The sequence below is a fragment of the Anneissia japonica genome, unplaced genomic scaffold, assembly GCF_011630105.1.
Source record: "Anneissia japonica isolate Jap-2015-1 unplaced genomic scaffold, ASM1163010v1 scaffold287880_len176724_cov174, whole genome shotgun sequence".
Taxonomy (NCBI): domain Eukaryota; kingdom Metazoa; phylum Echinodermata; class Crinoidea; order Comatulida; family Comatulidae; genus Anneissia; species Anneissia japonica.
Window position 1 is genome coordinate 12,779 of NW_022708090.1, and position 17,798 is coordinate 30,576.

Genomic DNA, 17,798 nt, shown 5'->3' on the forward strand with positions numbered 1-17,798 from the left:
CTGGTGCGACAAGACTTGTTTTCTCTTTTTTATGGTAAAGTAACTGAATAAAGTCATATCACCTATTTCTGTCTTAAGTCTTTATAATGAATTAAAGTTCAATATCATTAAAATGAAAACATTCCTAGAAAAAAAGAAATGAAATCAAATGTACAAAAAGTGAAACAAAATTTGTTAGTATTAGGTAGCAAAACAACTCTAGCAATATTAATACATCAATTATTAATTAGATATTGTAAAATACTTGGTGGAAAATTGGTGCCTGTTTACAAAAGACATGTCAATAATAAAAAATTAAATCAAGGATATGAAGATAAATGTCACCAAGTTTGGCAATAGGAAGGGTATATAAGGAAATTTATATTTAAAAAAATTAAAGTAATGTTTAATGATTTAAAAGGTATTTTCAGTGACCTCACATGATCAAAAAAGTGAAACAAAATTTGTTAGTATTAGGAAGCAAAACAACTCTAGCAATATTAATACATCAATAATTAATTAAATATTGTAAAATACTTGGTGGAAAATTGGTGCCTGTTTACAAAAGACATGTCAATAAAAAAAATTAAATCAAGGATATGAAGATAAATGTCACCAAGTTTGGCAATAGGAAGGGTATACAAAGAAATTTATATTTAAAAAAAATTAAATTAATGTTTAATGCTTTACAAGGTATTTTCAGTGACCTCACATGATCAAAAAACCTGAAGTGGTCACGATCAGTTTGCTGAAAAAGCTGCCAAAAAGACTCATTCGTGTCTCACTTTTCAAGGCACGAAAGCTACAACAAGCAATTAAACAGTTTTTGAAAGCTAAATTTTATTAATTAAATTTTTTTTTAAGCAGAAGATTGACAGCTTTTTGACATTTAAAAAATGATGTAGTCTCATATTTTATGAAGTAATTCATTTCCTGTAAGGTCAACAATATTCTTCATATCCTTTTTTTTCAAAAACAAAAAGTAATCATAGAAACAAACATAATTGACAGTTGATTAGTTGAAATTTTAGACAGTTAAGCAGTGATTGAAAAATTTAAGCTCCGTCCACACGATCAAATTTTATGTCACAAATAATTGTGACATGCCCATATTTAGGTGTAATATTTGTTTATTGAAACCAATATATTTATACTGGATGACAATGTCAACCGAGCCCCATGAAAGAGGTTCAGTTGTTTTTCAAAAGGTCCAGTATAATATGACATCATTATGCCCATATATGGGCACATCAAACAAAATTTGTCACACAAAATTTGATAGTGTAAACACAGCTTAAGCAGTGGTTGTAAAATTTAAACTTTGAGGCCATACAAGTACATCAGTTTACCCTATGTACTGGCAGAAAAGCCCTCGTAAGGCTTTAAATGCCTCTAGATTCTCAAAGGGTTTCTGCCGTCTTGATAGTCCAGGCATAAATTAAAGGAAAGGAAAAGTAAAATATTGTGTAAGATTTGCAAAATCAATTTGCATAAAATTAAATAGCAAAAAAAAACAAAAAAAAAAAAACACACCAACCATATTATATAGATATTATAATCTTCCTTAAAATTGATGAAATATAATTGATCATCTATTCATTAATGTACAAAATAAAACTGTTCATTCCTTCATGTGAATATTAGAAAAATAAATCAATTAATAATAAAGTAGATGAATATAGAAAATATAAATATAGAAAAATAATTAAGTAATGAAATTCTAAATAAATATATAAATAATATTAGAGCAGAGATGAAGAGTTTGTCTCATAAAATATTTTTTTTAATTACTTATTATGGTTAATGGTTAATGCACAGGTAAAATCATATACTGAAAAGTAATTGAATTCTAAACTGATTTATATACTATATATATATGAAAAATATTCATTACAAGAAGTACTGTAGTTAATGGTAAAATGAAATTAGTTGCAAAATACGCAACTAAAAGACAAAAAAAACCAAGAAAACTATAGTAAAGTAAGCTAGAAAATTACACTATTTCATTCCATTTTTCATGCTTATATGCTAATCATTATATGAATAAAACAGGAGTCTCATTACATATTCATGAATAAAAATGACAAATACAATGACCATGATTAGTTCACAAGGGGATAAAACATGCAAGAATGAAGGAAGGAAGGACAGGGAATATCTTTGGAAAATATCATTGGATGCTTATTTTTATTGTTGAATAATATCCAATTCACTTTGCTATGTGAATAAATGCCACTGGGCCACATGTATTTTTGTAACTAAATCTTGATTTATTTATAGGTCTTGTAAAAATCTATGTATGAGGTATACAAAACAAATATTGATTGCTCCCTATAACCAGTTGAATTTTATAGTTGTCTTCAACAGTAAAATTATAATCCTAGTGTAACATATATTCAAATTTAAGAAGATGATATGCTTCACAAAATGAAATTCATAACATCAAAATCAATCAGCATAAAGTGATAAAAACTACCTGCAATGCTTGTTTAATGATCATGTGAGAGAGACAGGATGCATGTGGGCATGTAATTTCTCACAATGGTCATTACACTATGACCTTGATTCCCTTCCCCATAGTATATAGTTTTTACACGTTGACTGCCAGACCTATTTTGTAGGTTCCTTCACTTGTGGCAGAACAGGTATACATGTACAAATATACTTCTATCTAGTCATATCATCAAAATGGTGTGTCTAATAAATTGATGGGAAGATATTTGGGGACGAGTAAACTTGTTGCTGACACTAGGACAGCATTTTCCATTGTCCCATACGCTGTTTGCATGGGTTGGTACATGTCCAGAGGCCGCCCCCCCCCCCTACTCATGCAATCGGGTGTACTGCTGGCAAAATAACACAACAATCATACATCTGTTATATGTACGTTATCAACTAGGTGTATCTTCCCCGAACAACCAGCTGTTAAGGTGCTGGTTCTACAATGTACAACCATGGAAGAATATATTTCCTCCATGGTATAACAAAGAGGTAATAAATGTTACCCCGATTTTAGTCGTCCCTAGCGCCCTCAGCAGCACCCTGTAGGACAAGTATACTCATCGCTGGCAGTTAACGTGTTAAGATACAAAATTATTGAAGTTGCTGGCAGCAAAACATCCTGAAGGTTAGATTTAATAACAAGGCTCAGCTATATAAAATGAGATAAATTTCTTACCTTGGCTTGGGTTTAGGAGCCTCAACAGAATTCAGAAATGACTGTAAGAATGCCTCTAAATGTTGCCCTTTCTGTTAATAAAAAGCAAGAAATAATAAATTATATGTCTACCATGGACCTACATGGTTCATTCATCATAAATGTATTTTATCAAATTGAATTTTACCTGTACATGTCCTACGAATTCACACGAATATACAATACTAATAGTGTTACACACAAAATCTATGACTTCCAGGCTTGAAAGCAATCAATGAAGAAATGGAATACAGAGATTATCTCGAGCCATTACCATTATTTCAACATAAATGAATAATAATTAAATATTCCACAATATAATTATCTATGTAGTTATTAAAAAGAGAAAATAAAGCACAGTATCAAGCTTACCTCCTTCATTAGCCTCTGTGGTACAGACTTTACCATCCTGCCTGAAATTTGGATACCAAACATAATTAATTACCTATGATATATTTTATAATTGAACAATAAACTTTGCAATACTAATTTTAAATTTTAAATTCAAATTTAACAATAATAGGTAATCAATTCAAATTCAAAATATTCAAACTAAACTTTATTGCAATCGTACATATTGTGATTGGATGAAACAATTTACAGTAAAAGAATTGATAAAAAAATTCAAAATACAGTACTGTACGTCCAAAAAAATAAAAGATTCAAGAAAAACACCAATATTTAGTGGGGAAAAACATCAAAAATTTGTATATTAAGAAATCTCATAAAACAACAAGCTTACTGATATTAACATCACTCAAGAATTTGGTAACAAATTCAGTCCCTGGTGTTAAAAAACTGTGTAATAGTCCACTGCCACGCAACACTGGTTTAGTTAAAAGGCTCTAGAGGAAAAAACATCAAAATAAATACAAGCTATAAGAAATTACATTCATGTTCATTCTGTAATACCCACTTGACAAAACATTCAAAAAAAATTACCAACCATAAATAATTATGATGTTAATTAATGCAATAATTAATGATAAAAACAATTAAAAAACATACAAAAAACAATGGGAAATCTCAAAATGATTATTACCTGCAGATACTTTTCAAAAAGTATTCGCTTGGAATCAATAAACTCCCGTGACTTGTTACCAAATGGTCGTTTTGTCGGTAACGGAATATCGTCAAATTCTCCACCTAGAGGAATTTAGAGTAATGAAACAATGAAAATAAATGGAAAATCATCTAATTTAAAAAAAAAATATATGTTCTTTGGAGGTTCTTTTGGTCCATAATATTGCTTTTATATATAGTTTAAATAGAAGCACTTCCATTTTAAAACTGTTATTTAGGAAACCATGTTATTGTATTGTTTGCAGTAGCATCCTCAGTCAAAGATATAAATAAATTAAAGAGAGTTACTAAATGAGCTTGTAAAATAATGAACATAAAGATATGATCTTGAAGCTGAGATTAATGATGATATTCTGGCCTGTCAAGAAAGTAATGTTAGACAAGAATCACCCACTGTTTTCCAATATTATTATCCGCAATCCCAGGTGCGTCTACAATCAATCAATACCAGAGTTGAACGATATCGAACTTTTATGTTTTACACAAACTAAATCTCATCATGATGTTTAGGGAGTGGAGTTGTTTTGGTAGAGAGAAATTCCTGCAACACTGACATGAATTGAACCCAGAACCCTAGGATTCGAAGGAAAGCATCTTAACCACCAAGCTATTCAACACCACTCATGTTTATATACAGATCTAGAAAATGAAATTTACCATGAAATTCCTTCAGCTTACTGTCAAGGACATAAAATTCTTGATAACGTCTGCAAGAAAGATATTAAATACGTTCAATTATATACCGCACAGATTCTAGGCATCTGATTGGTTAATAAGCGGGCAACAGGAAGTATTATAACACACCTAAATAGATACCTGTCATTTGATTGGTCGATTTCGTATCACAAGAAATGGTTATTTATCGTATTTCGTCACTCATCATGGAAATTTAGTTCCAAAGTGCGTTTTCTTTCCACACATATTTTCCTATTGCACACAGCCTAGGATATAATATGGCAATTAACCTAATACAATCTTTTGATTGGTTAAAGAGATGCTGGACTATTCTATTTAGAGAAAGGTAGATTTTTTTCATAAAGTATTAAAATTGACAAGAATCTCCATTCAGAAAAAAAAGTAGATTTATTTGAATAAAATATCAAATGACAAGAATCAATTTTAGGTGTTTATAAAACAAATGATGAATGTTTTTTATTTGTACAATGGAAAGAATATTTTTATGAGTTGAAAGATTGACTGTTCCATTCAACTTGGCTCTGCCTCGTTGAATGGAACAGTCAATCTTTTAACTCATGAAAATATTCTTCCCATTGCGTGAATAAACATTCATTACTTGTATAATATTGGACAGAGCCTAATATAAATAGATTAAATGTAAAATACATATAGATATGATATAAAACTTCAATATCTTAAAAACACTATAAAACAGTTAAATAGTAAAACTATTAAAGTTGGCTTACCTCTCTACTTCCCATGCTGTTTCTGCTCCTTGTTCAGCCTGTATGTCGATTCTCTGAACCTTAATGATATACATGAACACATCCTTGTTCCCATCGGGGCGTATCACCAGTCCCGGTATCTCAATACGCCATGCAGTTAGGTCCCGATTGGGTGATGCAACATTTTCTGGTACACACAGCTCATCGTCGTCAGACGGCATATCAACGGGTTCCATGCCATGATTTAACTGAAAGAAAGAGAATGAGGAAAAGATAACATTGGGTTTGGATTTGGATTCCTTTGGTGGGAACACGGTTATCCATGTTGTACAGTGTGTGTCTCAGCGTATTGACGTGGGAGGACTGATGAGAGAGTAGGGGCATGACTTCTAATGGGGAGGCTTAATGATTAAGTAAAAAGGAATGTTAACTGGCAAAATAATGTAATATGCGGTGATTTTTAACTACTTAAACATAATTTTTTTTTTATTCACTCACACTAAGTTGACTTCCTTCAGGTTCCATGAGCATTTCTTGGTTACTGTCTGAATTATTACTGCGGAAAACTCCCTTTATTTTACTCCCTATCTTGTTGATCAGTGGTTCGTTAGACCTCCTAATGTTGGCTCTATACAGCAGAAGAGAAAAAGCAATGCAAAAGAGTCTTATACAAATAAATCAATCAATCAATTAAAGAATCAATAAATCTATCCAATCAATCTAAATATTAGTTTACAAAAAGTATTGTTAGAAGATGATGTTGACAGATACCATTTTGATCAATAGTCAGAAACCAGAATCATTGTATCAATAAATCAATTAACCAATCAATCAATCAATCTATCAATCAATCAATCAAACAAATATTATTTTGTGAAATGCATTACTAGAAGATGATGTTGATAGATACCTTATAATTAGAATCAACTAAAACTTCATCACCAAATATAATAAAGAGGAAAAAAGAGTCTATGGATATTCCTCCTACATAAGAAGAAACATTTAACAGAAACATTTTTCAACACAGGGTAAACACATAATATTCATGGAAGCATATTTAATTATAATACGGAACTATAGGGGAAAAAAGGGAATACTTTTCTACACATGTTACACGCAGATTCAAGCGGGGCAGCCCCTCCCACCTAAATGTTTCAAAATTATTTTTTTTAAATGAAGAAAAAAAAAAAATAATACTTCAAATTTTAGTCTGAAAGTGCCATTTCCGGCCATCTAGAGGTGCCACATTCATAAATGTTCTTACCACAACCCCAACCATTGTAGGGCTGAGGTGGTCTACACCTTCCAAATGTAAAAGTCCCTCCCTGCGCAACTGATAGGGCATTATATTTACACACAAGCAGTTGAAAATATAAAAGATTTCAGAAAAAATGTTTGGTTGAATTAAAAATAAAAGGAAGGAAAACATGTCCTACAGATGCAAAAAAAAAGCTACAGATGGAAACACATTTGGAAAAAAAATAGGTGTAAAAACAATTACAGTAATTAAAAGATTGATGATGAAATACAACCATAACCCATGAAAACAAAAAGAAATGTAATAGAGAAATATTTAATGAGAACTTTTAGAATACATTGCATCATCCTGGATAAATAAATAAATGAATACACACACACTGTAAATAATAATATGTATATGAGGCTTGCTATTCCAAAACAAACATCTGTCACTAAATTTTAAACTAAGTATTTAGTATAAAGTAGCGTAAGAATATGTCAGTATTGTATATAGTACTTTTAATAGTACAGAAGCCATAATACGTTTACTCACAACTTTATGAATAATAAGTTGATTCCATTAAATTACCTATTATTTTAAAGCTTATAATGTGAAGAATATGAATGTATTAAAAAGTCAATTTTTTCTTGTTTGGTTTCCTGATGTTTGTTTTGGCATTGCATGCCCCATATATTGTGGCAGGTTTTCATTATCAATGATGCTAACATCAGCTTTACTACTAAAGCTTGCTTCCATAAAATCGCTACAGCTTTCGCCGAGAACTTTCGGTGATGCCTTCCATTGCCAGGTGATGCCTTCCATTGCCAGGCATTGCTAGGCAGTACGATTGCACTGAAAACACTGTAGCGATTTTAAGAAAACTAGGCTTAACTAATTAATGTACAAAACAAAAAAAAAATAACAGGAATGTACAGTAAAACAACAAACCTTAACAAATTATTCACACAGAAATTAATACACAACACACTGTACTGTACATATATATTTAATGGGTCACATTTTGATCTGAAATCTATAGACATCTTCATATTCTTGATACCAGGGAGAAGGTGGGGGTGGTTATATCCACAATACCAGGAGGGGTAGACAGTTATAATTACCTGGGTGGTGCCACTGGCACAGGAGTGGGGAGTATTTCCTCTGGTATAAGACTAGCGTAGGCATTCATCATTAAAAAGCATATCAAAATATTTTGTTAGTTTGTTATAAAATTAGCAGCAAATAGCATTAGAACTATGACCTTAATTAAAATATAACAACACATTAGCTTAGTAAAGAAGAGTACATAAATAAGCTTTGATTAAGAAAATGTTGTTAGGTACTGTAAAATGAAGATTAGTAATAATAAAGATTAGGAATTATCAATTTTTAAAATCTTTTTGTGAAAGTGCAAAAAGATAATATGCTAGGAGAAGAAGGTAACATGTAAACTTATATGGAAATGAAAAAATGATTTCAAAATGATAATTATCATCATATGTACTCAATTTTTGAGGGAGGGTGGGAGGTTTTGTACCCTTAAAATGATTTTTTAAAATAGATAATCCCTTACATAAAGAGGATTCACTAATGAACCATTCCGGTGAGCTGAGCCCTTGGATATTGTTACTAAGGTGTAAAAAAAAAAAGCATGTGTGTTTGTGAGATTTCATGTGTGTTTGTGAGATTTCATGTGTGTTTGTGAGATTTCATGTGTGTTTGTGAGATTTCATGTGTGTTTGTGAGATTTAATGTGTGTTTGTGAGGTTTCATGTGTGTTTGTGAGATTTCTTGTGTGTTTGTGAGAATTCATGTGTTTGTGAGATTTCATGTGTGTTTGTGAGTTTTCATGTGTGTTTGTGAGATTTCATGTGTGTTAATGAGATTTCGTGTGTGTTTGTGAGATTTCATGTCTGTTTGTGAGATTTCATGTGTGTTTGTGAGATTTCATGTGTGTTTGTGAGATTTCATGTGTGTTTATGAGATTTCATGTGTGTTTGAGGAACATGTGTGTTTGTGGGACAACATGTGTGTTTGTGAGATTCTTGGCCCTGTTTTGTTCTATCAGTTTGATTGACAGTCCAGAAAGGTCCAATAGACACTTTGAAGTTGTCAGTGCAAAAGTCAAATATTAAAATATAAATGCTGTGCTAGTAGGATTGAAAAAGAGAGCATTGACACAATTAACTCACTTTGATGATGACCGTTGGAGTGATTTCTGCAGCCGTTCACCACATATTCTGGTATAATGCTGCAAGAAAACCAACATTAATGTTCACACCTTCAAGACAATCTTTAAAGGCATTGGTGGTGCCAGGACTTTCCCTCGGGGAACTATGGACCGCCCATCAGGAAAGAGGCCAATGATATTAAGGGGAACACTGCTTTAAAAAAGCATTTTCACAGAAAAGAATTTTCTATTCTTTAAATTCTCTCCAAACACGGTGGGCCTGAGGTGAATTTGTACCTCTGTCAGAAAACTTCTGTCAACCAATTTTTGCTTTGTAAATATTTTCTATATACACTTAATCATAGATAACACAAAAAAAAACAACCAAAATATAATTAAGAGGACTCACTGCATCACTTTGATAGAACAACGGCAGGAAGACGCTTTCCAAAACAACATAAGCTTGGCCATAAGCTCTACCGAAAAAGATTAAATTAACATTTTTATACCGCTGAGTATAAGTTACTGTTTCTTCTTCCTTCTTACACTACAATGGTTTCTCTGATTGTTCTTACCTAAAGAGGGCAGTGTTTGCAGGTCTAAGCTTCTTCACATAGTCACTTGGTCCCTCAACAACTAGAAAAATAAGATTGTTGTTACATAATTAAACATCAATGTCTGTTCATTGTCATAAGTGATTAATTGACATACAATGAAGATACTATTGAGGAGATAATATTAATAATCACAACCACTGTGATAACCAATTTAAAGCCACTATTGGCGATAATAGATATTAAATATTGATATTATAATTATCTCTGGTTTTTGTAGTCACCATTATGGTAATTAACCAAATTGCTGTCATTTCATCACTAACACATCACAGCCATTTTTACAATCACCACACTGTCATCACACCGTTATTACCACCACAATCAGTACCACCACCATCTGTAACAGCACCATCATCACCAACACCATTATTACCACCACAATCAGTAATAGAAACATCGTCACCATCATTATTACCACTGCCATTAGTACCACAACCATAACCATCACAAAAAACCACCATTAAACAGAAAAGATGGTTACCAGGATGGGAAGGATCACTTATGATGAATTTTGCCTTAGTTATGATGCGTTCATTGTACAGAGCTATTCTAGTGATGATTGTTCTATGCCAATAGTACGAGATGCATGCTTAACAACTCTATTCAGAAGCTTGGGATCTTCCTAATTTGCGCTCTCATACCAGACTAGGAAAGAAAGTGTCAGGACATTTTCTATGACTTAGTTATAGAACTGGTACATAATGATTTTAGCCTGCGTAGAATGTATAGGAGCTGCTGGCCATTAGAAACTATTATAATGATTATCATCACCATTATCATAACCCCGTCCATATCACATTTCATGTGCAACTGTGTCTTACTTTTTTTAAGTTCCTGCTCAATGTCTTCACCAAAAGAGATCCTATCACTGGCATCAGGGGCAATAAACATGTGGTAAGTGTCTTTAGCCTCTTTGTGGAGAACTTCAATCTGCTGCTTGGTTAGGTCAAGGTTCATGATACGTCGGTTAAATTCCTCTGAGAAAAAAGAGTAAACAAATGCAGAACATTGTGTGTGTGGAGGTGAGGGGGATGGAGAGTAGTACTGATGATCATTGATACACTATGGTGATAGTGATGATGATGATAATGAAGATAATGAAGATGATGATGATGATGATGATGATGATGATAATGTTGATGATGACAATAATGAAGATAATGGTGATCTTAATTTATGAATTTTTGGTGAAAAGAATGATGTTATGGAAATGTAGGAGGATAACCCATAACTTCCAAAGTCATTATGCTGAACTGCTGAACCCTGGTCGAGAAGGGTCTCAAACCAGCTCTGATGTTAAGGCTGTAGGTATGGGGCACCTACCTGATACCATCTGGCCACACAACTTGATTATGATGATGATGATAATGATAATGTGATTATAGAGTTAAGGTCTGTCCACACTATCAAATTTTCTTTGACTAGTATGCCCATATATAGTCATGATGTGCCTATATATGGTCATGATGTGATGTCATCATGACCATATTAAGGCATGTCACAGGTTTTTGTCAAATAAAATTTGATAGTCTGGTCAGGCCTTAGTAATTATAATTATGTTGATGGTAGTTGGTGTTCACTCACCAATGCCGAGGCAAAAGTTCAGAATGTGTAGCGCTCCCTCCGTTTTCATGAATTTTACAAATTCATACAGCGTATTGTCCTTATTGGAGAGAAGCTCAGACAAACCAGTCCTCAAAGGCTGAAAAATGAATAAATACAGTTTTAACAGTAATGTACAATAATAAAATATAATAAAACTTTATACTTTTATAATATATAAAAGTATTGACCTATAATTTTTGTCAAATGTTGCTTGACTACAGCAAGTGAGGATGGTATGTAGCCTTGAGAATGCCAGTAATATTCACTACTGCTGATTTTTGCAGAATTCATTGACAAGGCTAAGACGTGTAACAATATTAAGGAGAATTAAGCATTTTGTTCTCCAGTTATCCCTTTAGCTGATAATTTTATTTGTCATGCACTTTCTAGTGAGCAGTTGTACAGAGTTAAATAGAGAACTAATATTTAAATACTACCAATAAAATATACTGATTTATTATGCAGAATAAAGTAGTAAGCATCTACTTACTGATTGGACAGACTTGCTGGTGGCTGTGCAAAATGTTTGCAAAATCAAAACAGGTTCAGTCGGTGGATCAGTAGAGACTGCCATCTAGAGGTTACAGACAATGTTGAATGTGAATAATAATATTAATACTATAAATTAATTATTTGGATGTGTACGTTTCTGTCAGCAAAATACCATAAGAGTGATGTTTGCTCTACCCTACATTGCAATATACATTAATGCATCATACTTCCTTATTTCAAAAGAAGAGAAATACACTTTGACCTCACAATTTGAAACCACATTTGGGATCTGAAAATTTGAGGTAAGTTGGTCTCAGGGTTCGTTCTCAAATTGGACCTTTCAGAGGGGGCAATCGAACCTAGCAACTGAACAAGCAGGACAGCGCCAGAAACATGCACATGTCTTACAAACACACATGTTTGCGTATGTTTTTCCACATTTGTTTTGTGGGACCTTCCTTAGCAACAATCTCCAAGGGGCGGGGCTTAGCAGAATGGTCTATTGTTATTTGTAACTTTGAAAAAGTGGTCTTATTTTGGAGGGGTCTAGGAATTAGAGGGCTCTAAAAAATACAGCAATATAGAAAATAAAACTATGGGTTACTTTAACAGGAAGCTGAATGTGTGTTCCACTAGTGTCTACTCCTAATAATTTAAATTAAAAATTATTATTTATAATGCAAAATCCATAATTCAAGCAAGAATATAACTCACTGGCTCTTCATCAAACAAAAGTTGCAGTAACAAATTCACAACATCCTATTAGAAAAAAAAAAAGAATGATGTTAAAACTTGTGATAAAATGTAAATAAGAACATTTAGAAAGAGCAATCTATATTTAAAATCCAACTTGCACATCTGAATTAACACATTGCTTTGTGGTCTACCAGCTCAACATTTATAAGATTGTGAAAAATGCCAACAGCAAGCTGCCATGTTTTCATCACATAGTAAATAGCCAAATACTGTCTGGAACGACTTTGCTATTCTTAACAGACAACCGTTTATACTAGTAGTCTAAAACAGCTTGGTGTTACAGGTACTTTGTGAAAATGTTCAATATAATTTGTAAACTAAGACCAAGTTTATATTAACCACCTATATCATTAAAGAAGATGCTACAAAGAATAAAGCTCTGTCTAGATTCTCAAATATTGTTCAACAAAAAACTGTTGTATGCCCATATATAGTCATGATGTGCCTATATATGGTCATGATGTGCCTATATATGGTCATGATGTTCCTATATATGGTTATGATGTGATGTCGTCATGACCATATTTAGGCATGTCAAAGGTCTTTGTCAAATAAAATTTGATAGTCTGGACAGGTCCTAACAGAAAAATTAAACACAACTCACTGGGTTAGCAAGTACATCCATTGCTGGCATAACAACGGAACCGGCTAAAAGTTCTCTGAAGAAATTCTTTGTCCCCCTAAAAAATGAAGAAGAGCAGCATTTATTAAGTTAGTTAGATTAAAATAAAAAATTAATTTGTACATTAACATTTTGGCCTTTCAATCCTACGGTCCTGGATTAAATTCTGTAAAGCGCCAGAAATACATTTTCACAAAACTAAAATCAATTTCTCCCTAAGCTGTAGTGGTGGTTGAAGATGCTTGCCTTCCAATCGAAGGGTTCAAAGTTCAAATCCTGTCCAACACAAAGAATGCAACTACATAAGCCTCATTATGATCTTATTAATATGTGTACGTTTATATTATGTGATACATTCACTATTGGCAATCCTTCCTTAAACAAATTAATTTTTAAAAAAATTCTCAAAATATGTAGCATTGCGTAGTTACATTCTGTATTACTGAATTTACTTGCTTTTAGTTGTGGAATACAAAAATATAAACGATTAGGTTTCAGAACACCTACTGGCAGTTATTAGCATGCTTAGGAATAAGCATAGGGAATATCGCATCGAGTAAATGACGGACATATCGCAGTTCATAATCCCGACTTCTGGCTGCACAGTGAAGATGAGGTCCATACGCCTTCAGAATCTCCACATCGAACTCATCAGTTGGTTTAACTACAGAATAAAAGAACATAAAATTTAAATTACAGTATCATATTAAGAGTGGTGGGGAAAAAACATTTATATGTATTTTCTACATATTAGTAGACTATCTATATAAAATCAATTGAATAAGCCTCTGAAACCACTAAATTGCCATATTTTTCCTCCGCCCCCTGGACCACTTTCAAAATATTTTAATTGACACCGACCATGCCCACTTTGCTCTTGTCGGGGACCCTTTTAAGATTTACTAATTATAGGTGAATGGTGCAGTATACCACATGCTACAATTATTATCAATAGTATTACAATTATTATTATTTTCTTTTTTTCAAAATATCCACAAATCACAATAAAAACTGAATTGCTCAGGATTTACATATTGCATAATTACAAAAAAAGACAATCATATAAAAGGACAATCAAACACATTTCATTATTATTATAATTTAAATACAGTTTTTGTTATAAGAATTTTCTAGTACTCACGTTTACGTTTTGTTCTTAAAACCAAATCAAGATGGGATAATCCATTTTTCACTAGTTTGTCAAGAATAAGTGTGGGCAAATCAACCTGTAAATATAAGATTTGTTTAGTTAATTAAAGTTAATAAAGTACTCGATATATAAAATAAAAATAGGTATTGGAAATGACTGGATGTAAATGGATGTATGTTTCTAACATAAAAAAGCAAATATCATAAATTAACTAGGGAGGTCACTCCATAAAGTGCACATCCCCGCCCTACTGTATGTGCTGAATAAAACACTCTTTATGGGTAAGATTCCATTTGATCAAAGGGTAAATTTCAAGGAAATTAAATCAAGTGTAAATGTATACATTATTATAATTATTATTGACTGGCCATACCTCTTGAATACGCTTCAGCAGGACGGCTGCCATGAACCTAATACCAGACCGCAGCTCATTCACAAACTCCTCATCTTGACTTACATCCCTAAAAAATTGAAAGAAAATGCTCATCAAAGATTAGTAATATGAAATATTGTTTAGCAGCAAAGATGTAGCTTGGCAGTTAAGATTTTTGCCTCTTTATTTCCATCATCTTTGATTTATCTTACAACCAAAAATAACTCAATTTCCAAAGCCTCATAAATGCTTTTACATTATGTGTAACATTGTATTGTATAGTATACTTTGTTTAATTTAAATATTACATATTATTATATAATAGCGACACTTACTTGTACCATGAATAGACGAAGTCTTTCAGGATTAATTCAAATAGCTGTGAAATAAAACATTTTTCAAAGTCACTAACAACAATGATTTATAAACAAAAATAATTATACAATATATATTTGTTGAGGACTTAAATCGTCTGCATACAAGTTAGTTTTTATTTATTCATTATACAAATACTGACTGGTAGCTACAGATTTGAATCAGTTATATTTTTCATGTTAAATGGTAAGGTGTAGAGCCCATTGGTGGGTGGGCCACTTTAGTAACACAAACAACTATGTTTCAGATGTCATCTTTATAATGTGTTGTATTGTATTTTTTACGAAAATGAAAAAAATAAAATAAAATACAAAAATAAAAACATTTTTTCAAAAAAGCAAAATATTTTATTTCAATTAAAAATTATTAACTAAAATATTTATTTCAATTAATTTTTTTTACAGTACCTCTGATAATGCTTTATCAACTCTTTCTGGTATATATACATCAGTCCATGGTTGTGTTGATGATATATCAACAAAATACCTTATATTAAAGAAAACAAAATTGCAATTTTAATTGGTGACCATAGTAACTTATTCTGGCCTCCTTTCACATACTTATACAATAACTATTAGCCGTCAATTTTACCAGTAATAATAACTGCCCAACCAATTAAAACTGTGTGTTGGTAAAATAAAAAAAGCACTTATTAGGCCCAGGTAGCCTAGAGGCTGGTCTTCTTTCCATAAACAAACATGATTCCAGTCCAGGCCTAGGCTATGATTATGTATTATTGTTTTTTAAAGCCATTGTACTTCATTTAAAGTGGCAATAACTCACGTTGTGCGGGCTTAGCTGGCTCTATATGGACAAATTTACCAGTAAAACTTTTTCAATTTGGAGAACACTGTTATTATTCTTAGTTAGTTCTTTTTACTATTGTGCAGTTTTTATGTACAGTATGTTGAGAAATAAATGAAAGAAACAAAATAAGCAATCCATGCATACATATTCACATCTATTTAATAACATTAATATATTAAGTTGTGAGAAAGCATTTATCTATTTTGGCAAGGCTTTTTTTAAGCCTTGTTTCGCAAACTCATTTTTTTAAAGATCTTCATAGGAGGGTAGGAAAAAAAATAGTTTTCTCAATTGGCAAAATAATTTTGCCAAAAACATCTATGAAGAGAAGAAAATAAAAATTTAATTTCATTAATGAATTCAACAGTGTAGTAATGAGATAGATATATGCTTTAAAATTTATATAATTAATGAAGAAATATATACAGTATATCTTGTTTTTGGAGAATTCAGGGGAGAGGAGGGCCTAATAAAAATAAATTAAAAATTATATTGTTTATGAAATTTCTATGTTTTTGTGATGGATGGTGCGTTAAAACTGGCCAAAAATAAAATTTCATTTTCATTCGAAATTACCATTTTTGGCTGTCAGAGGGTGCACTAAACAAGGTATTATAAAGTCTTGCCTTAACTAATACCAACTTCCGTATATTGACTAAATATTCCATACCTGTGTCTGCAACACTCGTTGTCTGAGCAAACAGTACAGACATGTCTTGGAGTTTTCTTGGACTGATTACCTCTGGGAACCTTCTTCTTTCTCTCAAATGCAACTATGATGTTTGGCACGACAGAGACATAGTTGAAGATGATATAAAAAGAGCCAACTCCAGCTAAGAATGCCCAAGCTACAAGCAAAATGTGTAGGTAACTAAGAGAAAAAACAAACACATTAGTTAAATCACACAGAATGTCATACTGTACAAGGTCTCCCTCCGATTAAAGACCACTTTTGGGATTGATGTTTCCATGGTCTTTAGCAAGTTTGCTAGGTTGTGAGTTGACTGGTTCCCTCGTAAAACAATAACATTTTTAAAAACCACAAATCCAAGTTCAGGTTTCTTAAAAAAAAAAACTGATTACATTTAGATTATTATATTTTTAAAATATTATAAATTAAAAATTTATTTTTAAGCAAAGTAAAATAAAAACTGTTATAAGCAAATAATGCACTACTTAAAACAAGAATTAAGTAATCCATACTACTGTACTGTATTCATTTATATATCATATAATGTGTGGCTGAGTGGACTTGTGGTTGAGTTGGCTTATGGATGAGTTGGCTTGTGGCAAACTTGACAGCGACAAAGTTTATCGTGGTCGATTTGGCTTGTGTTGTGGCCGAGTTGGATCGAATTTCATGTAATTATTGTTTTCAAGTTCAGCCGAGGTACTATGTACTACTTACTACTAAATAGATGCAATAGCTACTCTGTACACAACCTTTCAAACTGTCAAAATTCCCAAAAGTATCATGTGATCACTTCCTGTAAATTAATCATTCCATGGCACACCGAGTGCCAGCAACAAATGGGCACCAGAAGATACAGTTCTACCACAAGAGAGTGGGGCCTACATTTCCTATAGTATAGTAGCAGCGAACAAGGCATCTCTATCATAATATGATAATCAAAATGTACTAACCTATAAAGAATTATACTAAGAACTAAAAGAGAAACAGATGCAGCCGTGAACGACGAATGTTGTTTAGATAATTCAAGTATAAAACGAGCATTCGGATTCATTTTTTCCGTCGCACTTTTTTACAGAATGAAATTATGAGGGCGTGTTTATTGTTTATGTGATTAGCCTTAAAATAGTCTCTGCGTTGTTATACCGAAACGATAAACGATAAACAGAACTTAGGTGTAGTAAGAAGATTCTTTCTAACGGATGGATATCAAATCAGACTTGAGATTTGCACAAAATA

At 32.1% G+C, this 17,798-nt stretch overlaps 1 protein-coding gene across 3 annotated transcripts in view; it reads right to left on the reverse strand.

Annotated features, from left to right (window-relative positions):
• The window catches only part of LOC117106464 (sorting nexin-14-like), a 22,360-nt gene extending 4,696 nt beyond the window's left edge, over positions 1 to 17,664 (reverse strand). Inside the window, exons 1-24 of one of the 3 annotated variants that reach the window (XM_033247825.1) lie at positions 17,513 to 17,664; positions 16,539 to 16,739; positions 15,469 to 15,547; positions 15,022 to 15,065; positions 14,687 to 14,774; positions 14,305 to 14,389; positions 13,671 to 13,827; positions 13,146 to 13,221; positions 12,500 to 12,544; positions 11,784 to 11,867; positions 11,273 to 11,390; positions 10,510 to 10,665; positions 9,647 to 9,707; positions 9,481 to 9,547; positions 9,094 to 9,152; positions 8,023 to 8,073; positions 6,160 to 6,289; positions 5,683 to 5,909; positions 4,916 to 4,965; positions 4,218 to 4,321; positions 3,918 to 4,020; positions 3,548 to 3,588; positions 3,158 to 3,228; positions 1,329 to 1,397 (exon numbers count right to left, since the gene is read on the reverse strand). In XM_033247825.1, coding sequence (XP_033103716.1) covers positions 1,329 to 1,397; positions 3,158 to 3,228; positions 3,548 to 3,588; positions 3,918 to 4,020; positions 4,218 to 4,321; positions 4,916 to 4,965; positions 5,683 to 5,909; positions 6,160 to 6,289; positions 8,023 to 8,073; positions 9,094 to 9,152; positions 9,481 to 9,547; positions 9,647 to 9,707; positions 10,510 to 10,665; positions 11,273 to 11,390; positions 11,784 to 11,867; positions 12,500 to 12,544; positions 13,146 to 13,221; positions 13,671 to 13,827; positions 14,305 to 14,389; positions 14,687 to 14,774; positions 15,022 to 15,065; positions 15,469 to 15,547; positions 16,539 to 16,739; positions 17,513 to 17,613 — 2,267 coding nt within the window. In that variant the 5' untranslated portion in view covers positions 17,614 to 17,664. The remainder of the gene's footprint in view (positions 1 to 1,328; positions 1,398 to 3,157; positions 3,229 to 3,547; positions 3,589 to 3,917; positions 4,021 to 4,217; positions 4,322 to 4,915; positions 4,966 to 5,682; positions 5,910 to 6,159; positions 6,290 to 8,022; positions 8,074 to 9,093; positions 9,153 to 9,480; positions 9,548 to 9,646; positions 9,708 to 10,509; positions 10,666 to 11,272; positions 11,391 to 11,783; positions 11,868 to 12,499; positions 12,545 to 13,145; positions 13,222 to 13,670; positions 13,828 to 14,304; positions 14,390 to 14,686; positions 14,775 to 15,021; positions 15,066 to 15,468; positions 15,548 to 16,538; positions 16,740 to 17,512) is intronic. The other 2 variants (XM_033247826.1, XM_033247827.1) reach the window with 2 other exon arrangements.
• Between the last annotated feature and the right edge of the window lie 134 nt (positions 17,665 to 17,798).